Source organism: Aythya ferina (genome assembly GCF_964211825.1).
Source record: "Aythya ferina genome assembly, chromosome: 3".
NCBI lineage: Eukaryota > Metazoa > Chordata > Aves > Anseriformes > Anatidae > Aythya > Aythya ferina.
Genome location: NC_140298.1, coordinates 6,376,533 through 6,393,108, shown reverse-complemented (window position 1 = coordinate 6,393,108; position 16,576 = coordinate 6,376,533). Strand labels below are relative to the sequence as shown.

At 42.3% G+C, this 16,576-nt stretch overlaps 1 protein-coding gene across 1 annotated transcript in view; it reads right to left on the bottom strand.

Moving 5' to 3' along the window:
* PCSK2 (proprotein convertase subtilisin/kexin type 2) overlaps window positions 1–16,576 on the bottom strand; it is a 100,087-nt gene that overhangs the window by 75,266 nt on the left and 8,245 nt on the right. The window contains exon 2 of the mRNA XM_084513454.1: window positions 6,032–6,136. Coding sequence (XP_084369580.1) covers window positions 6,032–6,136 — 105 coding nt within the window. The remainder of the gene's footprint in view (window positions 1–6,031; window positions 6,137–16,576) is intronic.

Genomic DNA, 16,576 nt, shown 5'->3' with positions numbered 1-16,576 from the left:
AATGTGAACAGTTTTTTATCCTGCTATTCTCTCCTGTCTCTCTACCCTCACGCACACATCCACACCTCCCTGTGTGGCAGAGAACTGGCTGGGGGACCTGATGCTTTCCCTCCAGATTTGAGATGGGTCAGTAAGTCTTGGGCATCATGCTCACAATGCTGTTCCACACAGATGCTGAAAGCTTTCCACAGATCTGGGGTCACTGCTGTGGTGAACTGCTTGGAAATTAACCCCTCTGCCTGCAAAAGGAATCATTAGCAGTGCGCAGGTCAAGTGCTGCCCCTTTCCTATGGGATGGATATGGGTACTGCTGCCCCTTTGCTTTTGGGAGGGAGCTAGCTCTCTTCTCAGAGATAGGAAGCATCTCAGGATACCTTCCAAGCCTCGTTCAGGAGCTTATCAGAGAAGGAAAATACTGGTCATTGGCCAAGAAGTTGGGAAGGCAAGAAGGGGGACATGAAACAGAACTGAAGAAGCCAAATTCTGCCATTTTAATAAAAATAATTTAAATGTTATTGCTATGTTTCAGGGACAGAATTGCCAGTCATTGGTACCGGAAGGATGAAGTAACAGGTTACACCTCCGTCAGCAGTTACAGAGATCTGACCAAATCCACAAGGAAAGCTGCAGGGCAATGGCTCCTGTCACTTGCAGCCCCAGGTCACTTTGCTCTGTGTCCACTGGAGAACTGAGGAAAACTGGCTTCTGATCTCATCAGGAGCATCTTGACATCTGCAGAAGGCAGGATCTGTGCTGGCATCAAGTGGAATGGGATAAAAGGCTCCCTCTTTAGGCGGCGTCAAGCCTCCCACTACTGCTGCCAGAAAAGCTACTGAAAGTTGGCTTATGCTGCAGTGCCGTTGCTGAGGGCGGCTGCCTGCAAAGCAGCGGTGGCTCTAACCAAGCTGCCAGCTCTCCTTCCCCCTGTTGGAGGTGACTGCAGATGAAACACGCAGGCTCTGGCAGCACGGGGCACTTCTGCCTTCGTGCAGCAGGCAAGTGGTGGGGCAGCAAGGGAGCTGGGGGGCACGTGTCCCAGCACAACAAAAAAAAAACAGACAGCCAAAGAGGAGAGAGGAAGATAAAAGACTACTGAGAGAGCCGACAAAGACTAATGAGGCTGGTGAAGGCAAAGCCCAGGGCAACACCATCAGTGCACCTGAGGCAATGGCCCAACCAAAAGCCAGTCACATTACGGGGGCAGAGCAGGGAGCTAAGGTGAGGAAGGATATGGAAGGTTGTGAGGTATTTAATTAAAAGCTTGGATCTTCTGCATTTATAACTCCCTTTGCTTCCCTTGTCTCATGATAGCAGCAGTTTGGGAGGACTGGCAACCCCGGGCATCCAGAAGAAGCTGCGCACCTGTACAGGCACGTGCATCAGCTGAGCCTCCCAGCCTAACCCCTTTCGGAAAACACAACAATTGCCATTCCCTGGGATGTTTATTTCCAGAGAAGTCATCAGCTAAGTGCCAAACTCACTCACTCTCAGTGGAAGATTTTCATTGCACCTTCCCCCTCTCCACACATATATATTTATTCCCCTAGCACCAACACAGATGCACTTGCATATAGATATCAGTAATGGGACTCAGCTCTGCTCTGTATATTAAAGCTGCTTTCTTGAGTGGGATTAATCTTGGCAGCTGTCTGACAGGAGAGACTGTGTGGGAGGAGAATGGTTTTATCTAAAACTTGAAAGAAAGCAAAAATAATCTTTGAGAGAACAAACGGTGTTTCAACTCTTGGTCCTTCAGTGGAAGACTATTTACTAACAGAAGATACACAACAACAGCAAAAATACAAAAGTATGGCTCTAAAAGGTAACATAAGGACTGTGTATTTTTTTCTTTCCTTTTATTTATGTGGCCACTTTTCAAAACATGTATTAATAATATAGTTTAGTCTTCCTATAGAGACACAGAATCTGAAGCAGTTTTGAAAATGCAATGAAGGAAATCCCATGGCTTCCTTTCAGCTATGGTGGAGCAATCCCACCCTGCCTCTGCTGTACCTTCAAAGATAGGAAACCTGTCGAATATGACAGTATGAAATATCTCCACATTTCTGATTTATTTCTCCAGAGCAATCACATTGCTGAAAGGTCTCAGTGCTCCATGTAATTATAAAAAAAAGTTTGCTCTTACAGAAGCTGTATTTCCCCTCACTCCCATGGAAGTTTCACGTGGAAAATGTCACCTCACTACTGCTGTGCCCTTGCTCAGGAGGCAGTGTGCTTTCACATCAGCGTGGCTGCTCTATTTTCAGTCCCTCAGTCTACCCCTTGGGCCCAAAGTCCTCCTCAGCTCAGGAGCCAACTCCGTGCCCAATCACTCAATCCTTTCTTCTGACTCTGGGCTCTTGTTCCAGCCTGTCCCACTTATCCTCTCCTCACCTTCATGCTGATGTCTGGCAGGATAATGCTCCATCCTACTCTGGCTCATCACTGGCTTTATGTCACTCCTGAACTTGTCCCTTGCTGTCACCCTGTTATTTCCTCCTCCCACGGACCAGAGCAAGGACTGCCTCCTTGCTTGCAGCTCCAGGGCAAAGAACAGCAGCTACTGAAGTGAAGGGTCCCAAAGCAAACCAAGCCTGATGGCTGACCTTTTGGTCTGAGAAATTTCAATTGAAACAATTAACAGATAAAGGCAGATGAAAATGCAGTTTCTCATGGGGAGTGCTGAGTATCTTTCTGCTACGTCTTATTGAAAGTTCCAGCTTTCACATGTAAAGATGTTCAAGAGAATCTTTTTCTTTCCCCAAACCTATTCAGCCCCAAAGATATATAAGGAAAAAATAAGAAAATAAAAGTGCACCTGCAAAATATGGAAATTTGCAACTGATGCAGAAGAGTTGTTTCTGAACAAACCTCTGCTGGCAGGTTCTCTGTACCTCGCAGAATGCAATTTCAGTAACAGAACAGACTCCCTTTGAGATGGTTCAACTCTCTTTGGCATTTGCCATCTTGTGAATGAGGGTCTCTGCAAGGACTCTGCTGGCAGCAAAAGCCACAGAGCTTCATGCACCTGCACCTCTACCTCAAACAGCTCAATAGCACAATGCAAATGATACTTTTATGTGCACCCTCACCTGCTGCCAGCACTGCTTCAGGCTTCAGCAACACTAATGTATTAAATAATGTCAAATTAATCATATTTGAGGCTGTTCCTCAGGATGAATATTCAGTTCTTACTGGATCTCTAGGAAGGCATCTTAATAATGCTACGCTCCTGCTCTCTTGAGAGCAATGACTTATCACGCAACCACTCCACGTTTCGCAGATCTCCAAATTATTTTGGTAAAAGCATGCTGCAAATGTTACGCAAAAAAAAAAAAAAAAAGCTTTTTTTGAAGCTTTTCAAAAGACATACAGAGCATGAAAATGATGCGGTAACCTGTTTGCATAGAGCTCTGCCATCTATCTCCCCAGACTCTTGGAAAACTGACATGGTCCCTCAAGGGACTTACTTGATTAAAGAACATTAATTAATTGAGCGAACATCTGTGCTGTTTTTCAACTAATAATTAAGATTAGCTAGGAATTGTAATCCCTGTAAAAGTGAAAAGTATACAGAGTAACTGTAGCCCTCTTTCTCACAGAATTTGGGTAGGGATAAGCAACTGCAGCATGTGCATAGCAGTTCCTGAGAGGTTTGTAAGGCTCTGTGGTGCAAGCAGGCAGTTTGTTTCCTCACTAGCCCACAAACAGGAACATTTTATTTTTGGCTTCATGTGTTAACATATTAACCATGACAGTGCTGACATCTGTTGCTAAGTAAAATTGAGTATAAATGGTGTAGAAAGCTGCCATTAAACTCAGAAATTATTTTTGGAGTTTGAAATTAAGTACTGTCAACACAACTGATGTTTTCACTTATACACAAAAATGACAGGAATTTTAATGATTTCTCCAAATTCCACATACAAAAGTAAGAAGGAAAATAAAAGTAAGTTTTTAAATTGCTCTCAAACTGTATTACAAAAAGTGACCAACCTGTAAGGTATCGTAAGAGCCCAAAGACTATTTAAGTGCACAGAGTATGTAGCAGGGCTAGATGAGAAAGCATCATGTCACTTGTGGAAAGGAAATGTTGTTTCCAGCCCACTCAGTGCTTCCATCTCTCACTGCAACTCACGAGGTCAGGATACACCCAGGAGCACCCTTTTCCTCACACGGGAGATAGTCCTAGTTAGCCACAGGGCTTTATTACTGAAGCCAAGGAGAGCCAAGGCATTGGTATGCAACACCAAAAAGAAGCAGAGATTAACAGCAAAAATGAGATTTCATTGCACATGACAGAAACCAATTCAGAGCCTAGAGACCACAAATATCAGATGATTGCAAAAGACAACACTTCTGAAAGAGAAGATAGATTCATTTAAGCTGTTCTTAATAGCTTTTTGCTACTACAGGCATAGGTCTAAAGGTAGTCAATGGAATTACCAGTCTGGAATTAGGATGGGACTGCTCAGCCATTGCAGCCTCACTGATGCTGCAATGGGAATTGGAGGGTTCATACAACTAGCATAGAAATTTTGTTAATTTTTCAGAAGTTTACAGAAATATTGGTTTCTGGTATGGACACACTCTGGACAATGACTGTACTCAGCCAGTAGCCTGCAATGCCCTCCCTCAGCTGTATGCTTTTTCTGACACGGCTTTTAACGAGATTGAGTGGTACAGGGTAGCAAAAGACCTGTCTCACAGTACATTTGCATTGAATTTACTAATTGTAGGTGGTTTCTGAAAGGTTTACTTTCTGATCCCTGCTTGGTAAACAAAATGAAGGGAGCCTGAGAATTTCTGTTCTAGGCAGGCTGAACTCTTCCTCATAGCCCTCCAACTCCAACTGCTACCTGCTTTAGAAAAGGGGGCGAGGAAGAAATACCTTACTGCACTTAAAGACCAGCAGCGGCCCCAAGGAAGCTGCCAGCACTCAGCTCTCAGCACCTCAGGATTAAGGGATGGGGACAAGCAGCACTGGAAGCTCTGTGGTTCACTCACACAGCTCCCAGCCACAGGAGCAACTGGCCACATGCATCCTCACTGGACCTGGGCCCAGAACCACTTGAAATTTCTGCACAAGTAGGAAAATTAAGTTGGGAATTCAACAAAACTTGCTTCCTGTGGTGTCACAACAATTACAAACCTATTTAACTTATTTTTTTCCTCTTTTCTTCCTACTCATTTTTTTTTTCATTTTCACATGTTCCAATAACATATAATGTCTGGCAAAAAAATTCTGTCTGGATAAAATTATTCCCTCTCTCTTTTTGTTGCTCACAATGCCGAGAGTTTAAAGCCTACTGAAGGATTAAAAAAATAATCTATTTGCTGTCATGATATCAAGCTTATCTACTTTATTTGGGCAGTAAATACACTTTTTGTGCTACCTGGCCCCACTCCAGCCCAGTACTATTTTGGTCTAATAACTCTGATGAAAATAAAATAGAATTTGCTACTGCCAACCCTGGCTTGAGGGGTTTATGCTTCTGCAAATGGAACATACAACTTGCAGAATGAGAGCAGGAACCTCTAAAGAAATGCTTAAGTTTGACAGCGTAGAACCTTAGAGCATCCAGGGTGTGCATTTCCCTAAGAAAAAATCCCTGCATGACCAGAGGAAATGTCACAGTTCACACCATAAAGTATTCTAGGCTGGAGAGCCCATGGACCAGCAGGATGCAGGGGGCAACTGTAAAGGGGACATACCCTGGACAGCCCCTTTCCAAAGTGCAGGTCCAGAGTGCATTGAGATGCTCTGGAGGCTATGGCATCACTTAATCTTATTGGAGAAGGGATACATCTCTGATAATGTGGAGTAGTTGTAGTGTTACAATCAGACAATAGCTGAGCATGTTTGGAGGCATGTGCATATGGCAGTCACCAAGCTTAAATAAAGCATGCAAAAAAGCACGTAGGCATAACAACAGATTTGATTGTCATCTTGAGCTCAAAAAATAGGCTGTGTCACATAGGGGGAAAAAAAAAGTGAAAATAATGGTGAAATAATGAAAAAAACACTTACCCTGGAGTCCTTTTCCAGGTGAAGCTTGTGTTGAAGACTGCGTCTTCTCCTGGCCTTGGCAATGCCATTGTGATAAAAGAAGTAACCAGTATCTAGAAAAGGGAGCTGAGGAAAAGAGAGAAAAAACATCATGAGGTTATCGGCTCCTAACAAGGATGACACGGAACATTTTTACCTGTGAAGTGACTCGGGAGTCTGCAAAACAAGACCAGTGAAGTTACACCAAAGGGCCCAAGGCACTCTTGAGGATGTCACTTCCAAGTTACTTTTGAAACAGGTGCCCATCAGCAGTAAGGGTCTTTGCTACAGGTTGAGGATGTGTAACTTTACTTGCATACGCTTGGTACTACTTTCACCTGAGGTTTAAGGGCAGCAGTGCCAGTATTTCTGAAGGGCTTCCCAAATCACATCAGGACAATTTCCTACTTCCTGAGAAAGCCAGAGTAAAAGAATAAAATGAACTTCAAATGATTTGAAACTATCACAAACCATCCTTCAGCAATAAGGCGTTACACGAGCGCTTTCCTCAGCCATTATAATGCCCTGACCTGATGCCATAAGCAGTAAGGCAGAAAGCAGAGTGATTTCCTCTCTCTGGTATTTGGAATTTCTTCTGGACAATTTAAAAATGGAATACAGAAAGAACACCAAGAAAACAGACAGACACCCGCACAGTGTCAGAGTGGGAGCAGTCTTTCATAGCTTTAAGGGACAAACTTTATATTTAAGACATTTAGACAACAACCAAACACCTCCTGAGGGCTTTCCAGCCCACCTAAGGCAGGTGCCAGGGAAGGACGATACTGTTCCTTTATTAAAAGCACCTCTCTCTGCACGATTGGCAGAGAGCAACCAGAAGGCTAGCAGACACTTCACTTTGAGAAAGCGAACAGACATTTCCTTAAGAGAGTACCATACCACTTCCAGAAGTCAATTAGAAAGCCCCATTTGCATCTCAAGTTCTACAGTTTTTCCTCATTCCAATTTAACAGGGACAATCTGGCTGAATGTTTAGATCTAAGCAAGTAACTGCACATTCTTAAGCTAAGCTTCTACTTGTAGAAGTTGGAAAAAAAAAAAAAAAAAAAAAAAAAAAAAAAGGAAAGGGCTCTTGTTGTGAAGTTACATGTTAATGCTGTGAACATTTCAACTTCAAACATTAGATTACCCTGCATGTAAAGTAATTACTTAGAAGACATATTCCAGAACCACCGTGACAGCCCTGTCCATCTCTCTTTTATTGTCTATACTTCATAATAATGTAAACCTCTTAGCAGGAGCTCAAATTTCTTTACTGAAAAGGTGAGGCTGAAGTCTAGACAGAATATTCATTGCGAAAACCTGGGGTAAATAAGGGCAGCAGGACCTTGCTGTCATAAAATAAATTCTATTCCTCTATACAGGTATATGCAGTTCACAGATATAATTTTCCTGCCATGAAATTATCTCCTGTTTCATTACATTTATCTGTATGGCTGCTGCAGTTCTGCAAATATATTTTGGCATTTATGTGGAGTGGCGTGGGAATGGAAGTTTCACAGTGAATTCTGAAAGTTTTACATTTGGGCACATTCCAAAAACGACTGCGGTCTTCTTTCTTCTGCAAAGCCTTCTTTTTAGGTTATTTCAAACACTCAATATCAATGAAATCAAAGCATTTCATTTTTACTTTTAAAATTAAATTTTAAATTCAAATTTTAGAATTAAATATTAATACAAAGTAACTTTAAAAAAAAATCAAAGCATTCTGTTCTGATAAAAAGTCCTGCTTTTATGCATATAGAAGGTCAAAAATATTTCATCAAAATCATTGTGGTCCCTTGGAACTGATTTGCAGGGGTGTCTGGAGAGCTTTTCTGGGCAAATAACCAGAATATTTTGTATCACCTCCATACACATGTGAAAAACAACACAGCTGAGTCAGAAGGAGAAAAGAGACCACAAAAAGCTCACATAAGTGGCCACAGAAGTCTCCAACACCTCCCACCTACCCACACCAATTAAGGCTCAAAGTCTATCTGGTTTTATCTCTTTTTAAAAACAAAACAAAGCAAAACAGGTTTGTGTTCTATGTTTAAAAAGCCTAAACCTGGTGTCTTCACCAAACAGACAACAGGGTATTTCCATAATACAGAGTTTGTCAATAGGTGTGACTTTCCAGAAAATGGCTCTTCCCCTGTGTAGGGTACATTACACCTCAAAAATAAGCAGGAAAAATCTTAGTAGTCAGACCAGTGAAGGCTTGAAATACATCTAGCTGTGCTAACCATTACTGTGCAGCAGAAGCTGCGGTCCAATTTCCCCTCTAATTCTCTCAGTGCAGTCAGGCTGCTTTCCCTCTTTGTATCTCAGTATCAACCACTCAAATCAATGCCAGTCAAATATCAATCTTCTGTTCTTCCTTTAAGGAAAACTCTGAGCACTGCTGAAGATGTCTGGAAATATATAACATGTACTTGCTGTCCATTTTCAATGTAGGGCTAGTTTCTAGGAGCAATTAGAATGAAGACATCTATTTTATAGTGAACTTTTAAAATCAATGTGTTCAATTCTGGCCATATGTGAAAGCAACTACAGTTTGTATCACAGTGGAAGAGACCAGATTAATGGATAAAATTGTGGATAAGCTCGACTCACTTATTTCAGACTCTTCCACTTTTCTCACAAACGTCCCAGTAACCTTTGGGAAACTCAGACATTTTATGATTTGCAGTTTTCACTCTCCCTCAATGGTGTTAAGGGAAGGTAGACTGGAAGGGAGCTAAGTGAGGCAATACCTGACACAGAACATGATCAAACACCACAAATGGTGAATACTTAATAGCAGAAACCAAGAGATGGGCAGGAAGAAACTAATCTCTTCAGTAAATGCTTAAAATTAATGAATTTGCTTGCAGGAGAAGTCAGATAACAGCAAAGTGCCTAAGATGTCGCCTACTCTGATGAGGATTTTGCAGTGAAACCTATGAATAACACAAGCAGCCACAGAAGTGCTCCACTTTTGATGAGCTCCTGTTACTGGCCCCGTAACTTCTCCGCAGCAGCCAAATGCCAGGACACAGGGACCTCACAGCGGGGTTCATGATCCTGCTATTAGCTTCTCTGGGAGGTCAGCACTCATTAGGAGCTCTGCAGAGCAAAATGGATGCTGAATGCAATGAGGTGAAATGAAAACAGAAGGGCTCACATGCGTTAGAAGCTCCAAAGATTCACCAGCAGCAGCAGCTACTCTGTAATATGCTCCTTGTAAAGCTGGGACTGTATTAGAGTAAAATCCCCTTTCAGCAGCAGGCTGTGCACGTAACATGGAAGAGTAACGCACTCAGCCTTGTGGCTCAGGCTTTCTGTAAGACAGGAACAAAGCTTCCTGCCCTCACAGGAAAATTAGCAATTATGTAAGATAAATAATTACTGGAAAGCACTTGAAAATTAAAGTAAGGAGGATTATTAAGAGTTAGGAGAGGGTCTACAATTGCCTTGATGTATAAATATGGCCCAATACAAAGAAGGACTCCGAGAATCTCAGGAATTATGGGCACTTCATTACTTGCCATAATTTGTATAAAATTACAGTTGAAAAAAAAAACAGAAGCAAAAACAATCACAAATTCAACACAGAAAGGGGAGCAATACATCATACATCAGCCCATTTCCTCCTTTTCTTTAGCTTTGAAACCACCTTGATGTAGTACTACTTAAAGTAAAGATGAAATCCCGCTTAACCTCCTTCCTGAGAAGGATGAGGACCAGAAAATTACTTTTAAAATTTCAATGCTCAACTAAATGGAAGAAAGAAAATAACTCTTTAAACGGGAGAGTCTTATCTGGAAAAAAAAAAATGGCTAGGATGTACCATTAGGTACAGAAGGAATCAGGGAATGCTTCATGTCGTGCACTGTTTCAGTGTACCTGTGGCTCTGAGGCATCTCTGCTTTTATCAGATGACTGCTGTGACGGAGCTGTCCAGGTGCAATTATTATTGAAATAAAAAGAAGATAAAGCCATGGTTTAAAGGCAGTCTGCTGCTGAGCCCATGGCTACTCATCTGCTCCAAGAAGGAAAAAGCAGGCACAGGGCAGCCTCTTCCCCATGGGGCCTGATCCAGGACAGGGCAGCACCCAGCTGTGGCAGGGCAGATGGCTCCCATCCTGCTCTGTCTGCTTGACCGAGAAGGTCCAACTGTATTTGCAGGCTTCCCTTGCACAATACACAGTGGCACCAGGCTTAATTTTGTCTGTCTGAAAGCAAAGGACATCAAGATCAGCTGCACAGCAATGCCAAGGTTCAAAGAAAAGGAACTACAGAAAGCCTGAACTCAGACTGTCCCTTGCTCTAAACTGGTAGCACCTAGGCCACCTTGGGCACAGCTAACCCTGATAACAACTGCAAAAGCATCAGTGTAATCTGGCCAGGGCATGTCTGTAGCAAATGTGTACTGAAGCACCAATAAATGCTAAAACTAGAAGCTTAAAAATACTGACCGGAGCCGCCAGCAGGATCAGTGTTTTACCTGGCACTCAGTGAGAGGTCCAGAATTCACAGCCTGTCAGTACTGTTAAGAGGTGACAGATACAACAACACAAGCCTAAAGAGGAACCTTGGCTCCCAGGCTTATCTTTCACACCAAGTTTTACTGCCTCACTTTAGGGCTCTATTTTGCAAGTCTCACAAGCAAATTATGGCACACACAGGAAGCCCAGAGCAGATCAGACAGCCCCAGCCTATTTTAAGGGGACTGATCTCTGCCCAGACTTCACAGGCAGCCTGTCCTGCTGCATCATGTAAGAGCATCCTTCCAGTACTCCGTGAGCTTCTCGTCTCGCTTCCAGTGGTTTCTCCTTGATACCACATCATCCTAAAGCAGCTTACCTGAACCTACTACTAAGGTTCCTCGCCCAAGTTACCAGTGGAGCCAACAGTCCATAACAACTTATTCTGAACAAAATATTTAAAAAATGCAACGTCTAATAACAGTTACCCCTGGGTCACTGTTCTTAATCATCACTGAATTCAGAGTAACAGGAGTAAGATTCACAAGAAGTCCTTATCCAGGCAGGCTTTCAGAGACCTTCCTTGGGGCTCCTTGCCTGCACCAATACGGGGCCAGGCATGTGGGGACCCCAACCAATACTGGTGCTGAAGAAACCCATTGTCTGCTCAAAGGAGAGAAAATAAATAAATAAAAGATAATTAAAAAAAAAAACTATCCACTCTCAATTTAAATAATAATTTTTTAAAAAGTACACTAACACAAAGCATCTCTCCTCCACAGAGCACAGCTCCTGACTTTAAAAGGGGCCATAAACCCACACAGGTGAGCTCTTTCATCCCATTACTGCTCAGTAATTACACCAACGGAAAATGCAGCCTAAACCTGGCACAAGTAAATGTGTTGGGAGCCTTTGCGGGCCCCACAGGCCCCACTCCTTCAGCTGCCATCAGAGTTGAAGTGCAACAAAGTGCCTCACAGCAGAAATTAGAAACCTTTTAGAAACCTTTTCATCCCAGCCTCACCAAATGCACTGAGGATGCTTATAAATATTCAATATGAATTTTTCAACTCTCTTTCTCTCATTTTCCCTCACCCCAATTAGCATTAGAAATCGTTTTACTTTTAAATACACAGATGGGAGCCCAATCTGAAGTCAAAGGCACTCACTCACTATAGCGACGAGGAGCATGTAAGAGCAGAGCCAGCTAGAAACGCAGGCAGCCCGAGGCATGGAAATAGCACAGAACAAAGCCCAAACGAGAAAGGATTAATTCAGATGTTGGTGGAGGAGAAGTGCAGCACAGCACAGAGGACTGAAGCTGTGCCAGAGCTTGCTCAACATGAAATCCAGTCTGCTGTGTCCCCAAGGCCCCAGGCAAGGATTTCACACTTTCTCATTAGTTTGTTATAATTACTTAGGAGCCTCAGCCGAAGGAGCTCAGGTGGAGCTAAGGATCCACATGTGCTCTGAGCTGCCCAGGAGGCTGGAGCAACCAAGCCAGGCCCAAATGCTGTGACTCAGTCTGCCTGGCCCACTTCACATTGCACCTGCTTCTCCGTCCAAGTAATAATGAAGCCTAATCGTGCTTATCTTGGCAAATCGGGCACGTGAAGGTGTTATCCACGGCTTCAACGCTGCCAAAACGTAAACCTCCTATTAAAACATCCCTCATGCAGAGGATGATCTCTGTGAAATCAGGTGATTAACAGAGTTCAACATTTCTCCTACAGAGTAATTCAGAAATGCCTGGCTTAGTTACTTAGAGATGTTCTCGGCTCTGTTTCACGTGCATCCGACCACCTCTCAGGGGAAGCAGCTACTGGCAGCAATAAGACAGGATTGTGACTACTTGGTTGGAGAACATTGATCTGTTCTTCCTTTGTCCTGAAGTCAATAGAAATATTGTAATACACATGGTAACAAGGACATGTTATTGTTTTTTAGGATATTGGTTATCCTGTGAGAACATGACAACATTGCTTAAAAGTTATATTTAGTCTTTTTCAAGCCAGCAATCATGGTTTCCAATGTTCTCTGAAGTGTTTCCTCTAGAAACATGATAAAGTCAGGTGTGTGGTGTCCAAAGGCTGCAGAATATATTCCTTTGGATTTTTTTTTTTGGAAGTCCTTTTTCTAGTTCTTTTGCACACAGCAACCACGAGGTTAAATAGTCCTCCTGATAGCTGAACATGAGTAAATGCAGATAAATAATCAGAAGAAATTGAACCAGTTTGGGGCTGGAATTATGCTTACATGTCCAGGATGTCCATGGGGAATTCGTCTGAGCTCCCCAGACAATTCACAGCAAAAAAAAAAAAAAAGAGACTTCTTTCAGAGCGTGATTCATCTGACCTATTTCAGGTGGCCACATTAACTGAGCAGAGCTGTGCCCCAGGAGCTTGTCTCTTGCTCCAGAGACCATAAGAGAAACACAGCTACGTGCATTCAGGTAGGTCGCTTCTGATGTTCACAGTCTAGCTCTCATTTTCTCATTAGTTTTGTTTTCACACTAACTCAAATAGTGCTTGCAAGTGCTTGCAAGAAACTGCCCCATTGGTTTGGCTTCAACTTTGTGATACTTGGAATTTGATTTGCCATTGAATGACTCATTGAGGTTTAATGTTTTACTGTATTTATGTTGCTGTTAACTTTGTCACTGAAGAGCTTCATCCCACAAGCATCCAAAAGTCATCAGCAACAAGGTTGGGGATTTGCTGTTAGTTTTATCAGCGAATTGGACAAGCCATTTCAGGCTTTTAGAAGAGTCATTCTAGCTTATGTGAATGGATCTGTGCATTTTAGAGTTTTATCCATTACTCCCCAGTAACCATAAAACACATTATTGATTCTACCACGTGCATTGCTGAATCCAGCCTGAGCAGGATACTCTTCAGGTTTAGAGAAGGATGTTCTTGCTTACACAATAACATTGCACTGTCTGGATTGATCCAGATCATCATTACTTGGAGCTGCCGATTGTTACTGTTGGGTGGAAAGGCTTAAATGAAGGCCTAGCAATCATTATGCCCTCATATGTCTTGTGAAAAGAGGAGCACCTCAGGCAAGTCCAGGCACTATGTTTTATGACCACAGGCCAACAAAATTTTTACTGTTCACACTTTTCTCCTATTTGGAGCAATGGGGTAGTGCCTCTGGATATCCTAGCATTCTTTCAAGGCTCTTCTGTGTTTTCAAAGCACCGACCAAGACGGTAGTGTTTTGTGAAAGCTTTCACACCCCAAATATCCTTCACACCAAGATCATTCTATCCGCAAGCTTTTAATTTGCTTCTTCCTTTTACAATGTTGCTTCTGATGGTGGCAATCTGCTGCAAGACAGAGCCAGTGCTAAGACACCCAGGACATGAGTTTTCAGCTCCTTGCAGCTCAGCCCTGGCCAGTCTTCTGAGAATCTGTGCCTCTGAGATGCTGGGCAACCCATTTCTACTATTTTTAGTAGAATTTCAGGCAATTACAGCTGTAATTGTCTTGTTTCAGTTGCATGTAAAATGGTATGGTCTAATAAGTACTTGTTTACTTATCTTATTTATTGATGGGATTCATTTCATTAATGTTTGCACAGCACTACTGAAACTATAAAACACCAAGTGCCATTGTCCACATATACTAATGGGCATGTCTAAATGTATGTATCGGGTACCTCTTTGGCAACAGGTACTTAGTTAATATTTTAATATCTTTAAATAATACATGATGGAAATCTCTTCATATCAGCACAACTGCCTTAGGGAAAAGTCACGTTATAATAAATAACTTGACTTAGTTACAGTCTGCAAATTTAAGTTACCGTGGTTTCTTTCTAACAAAGCTGGTCCAATACTGCTGACAGCAATTAGCACTACTAGCAAAGGTTGTTTTGCCTCCTTCCTGATCTACAATGTAGCTCTGTCCTTTTAAGCACATAGCCAAAAAGACTGACTACTCTTATCACACTGGGACCTGGTGCAAGATCAGCTCTAAGATCACTGACATAAAACCATGCAATAGAAGTTTGTTATTTCTGAAACACAGCACTAAGATAGAGCGTGCCCCAGCTGAAAATTACTGATACTTTTACATCTCAGAGATGGAGAAGGGACAAGACATGGCTACTCACAGACACCCTGAATTTCAGCAAAGCACTTCAGCATCATTTTTTGATCTATGTCCATGCAGCAAAGAGTGTAGGATAAATGTGTGCAAGTGCTCAGCTAATGTAACACCTAAAAGCAAAGTCATGAACTCAAACTCTAATGAAGTAGTCCTACAAAAGCTGCTCAGGCCAAAATTAGTTGGTTACTGACAAGAACAACTCAAGAAAGCACAGAAAAGGTGAATTGCACTAATGCAAAGATGCTAGTCCTTCCTAACACTTAAGGAAGATTTGTAGCTCTTTCTATACAAGCCCTTTATTCTTTTCTTTTTTCTCCATGTCTGTTTAATGCTAGGCTGCCAAACAGTAGCCAATTGATAGAAAGTGCTTCGCAGGGAGGTTTCTGTTGTTAGACCACACTGAAGACGCCTCCCAGTTCCCAGAGAAACAATCAATTCCTGGAGAAAAATATATGCTTTATGGGAGAGAAGCTGATAGACAACAATCAGAAATAAAACTGTCACATTAAAGTACAGGAGGGCATGCTGGTTTTTGTTGTTGTTTTTAAAAAAGACATTAAGGTAATAGGCTTGAAAAGAGCAGTTCAAGGAAGCTTTAAGAAAAACATTTTCAATGGTGCCAAGGAAAACAGGAATCTGAGGGCACTGCTGTTTTCCTTGTTTTTGTAGTTCTTGACTACATTAGTGGAAAGTCACGGTAATTAATCCCTGCTGGTTGAAGACCCCATTAGACATGAGTTGTACCATTCCTCACACCACTGTGAGCTGGAGACAGCTCACCTCAGCTCCAGCACACCACAGCACGGTCATCACTTCGCAACTTGCTGCTCTCAGCGGGTTCAAGAGCTCTGCATTAGATAGTGCATAAAGAAAGCACCAAACCTGCCCTGAAGTTAGTGGTACCAATGAGAAAAGAAGGAAAAGAGCACCACCACCTCTTCCCCTTCCTCCCAGGACCTACCTCCCTGACCTTTCAGGCAGCTGTGCAATGAGCTTCGTTATTGCCAATTGACAAATGACAAAAGTTTATTGCTGGCAGAAATTGTGGTCAATCCAGCATGTGCTGATATGTTATCATTCTTTATTACATCAGCCAGGCAAGGCAAATATAGGTTTTTAATTAATTACTTAGCATGTTTCAGCATTTAGAGTCTGGAATATCGGCTTCTCTACTGAGGTACGATATTTTTAATGTGAATAAAATATGCTCAATGTTCAGTTCAAAGGGAAGAAAGGGGATTTTTACAGAAGGAAATTGAGTGACTTAATCCCATCAGAAGGAAGAGAGAAAAACATCCATATCTGTTCTGTCTGGACTTTATTCTGAACTGTATTTAAGTTGTATGAGAAATGGAATGGTTTTAGTGTGAAGATCAAACATCAGATGATGTCCAGACCCCCAACCATCATTCCACTGATGTTAACAAGTGATTTTTTCAAACCTGCAAACACATTCAGGTTCCTATTTGTCATACTTCACCCAAATTCAGAATTGTTGATTGTGTTGCGACTGGCTCAGAGCAACTTGTAAATCGCTAGATTTCCTCGACACACATTTCTAAAATTAATTGACACAGGGAAGCACAAGGTCCCTGTGGGGACTGGTTAAGGTTACAGTGAATTCACCACGTCTTGGCTGTAGCTAAAAGCCTCAAGCAGAAACTTCTGCTGCACTTGGCATTGCACAGTAAGTGACAAAGGCAGCAATCAGCTGTACAGCTGATTTCAGACACACCAGTTAATTTCACCCGTGTTTCATACAACATGGACAGGCAGAAAGGAGGATCCTCTGCCATCAGGACAGGGGAGCCTATATCCCCCCTCCTTTTTTATTTTACTACCCATCTAAAATATTCACCTGTTTAGCCCCAGTTTGATACCAAATATGCTTCTAATAGCGTGCAAGTTTCTCTACTTAATAATAAGTAAATATATAGTTG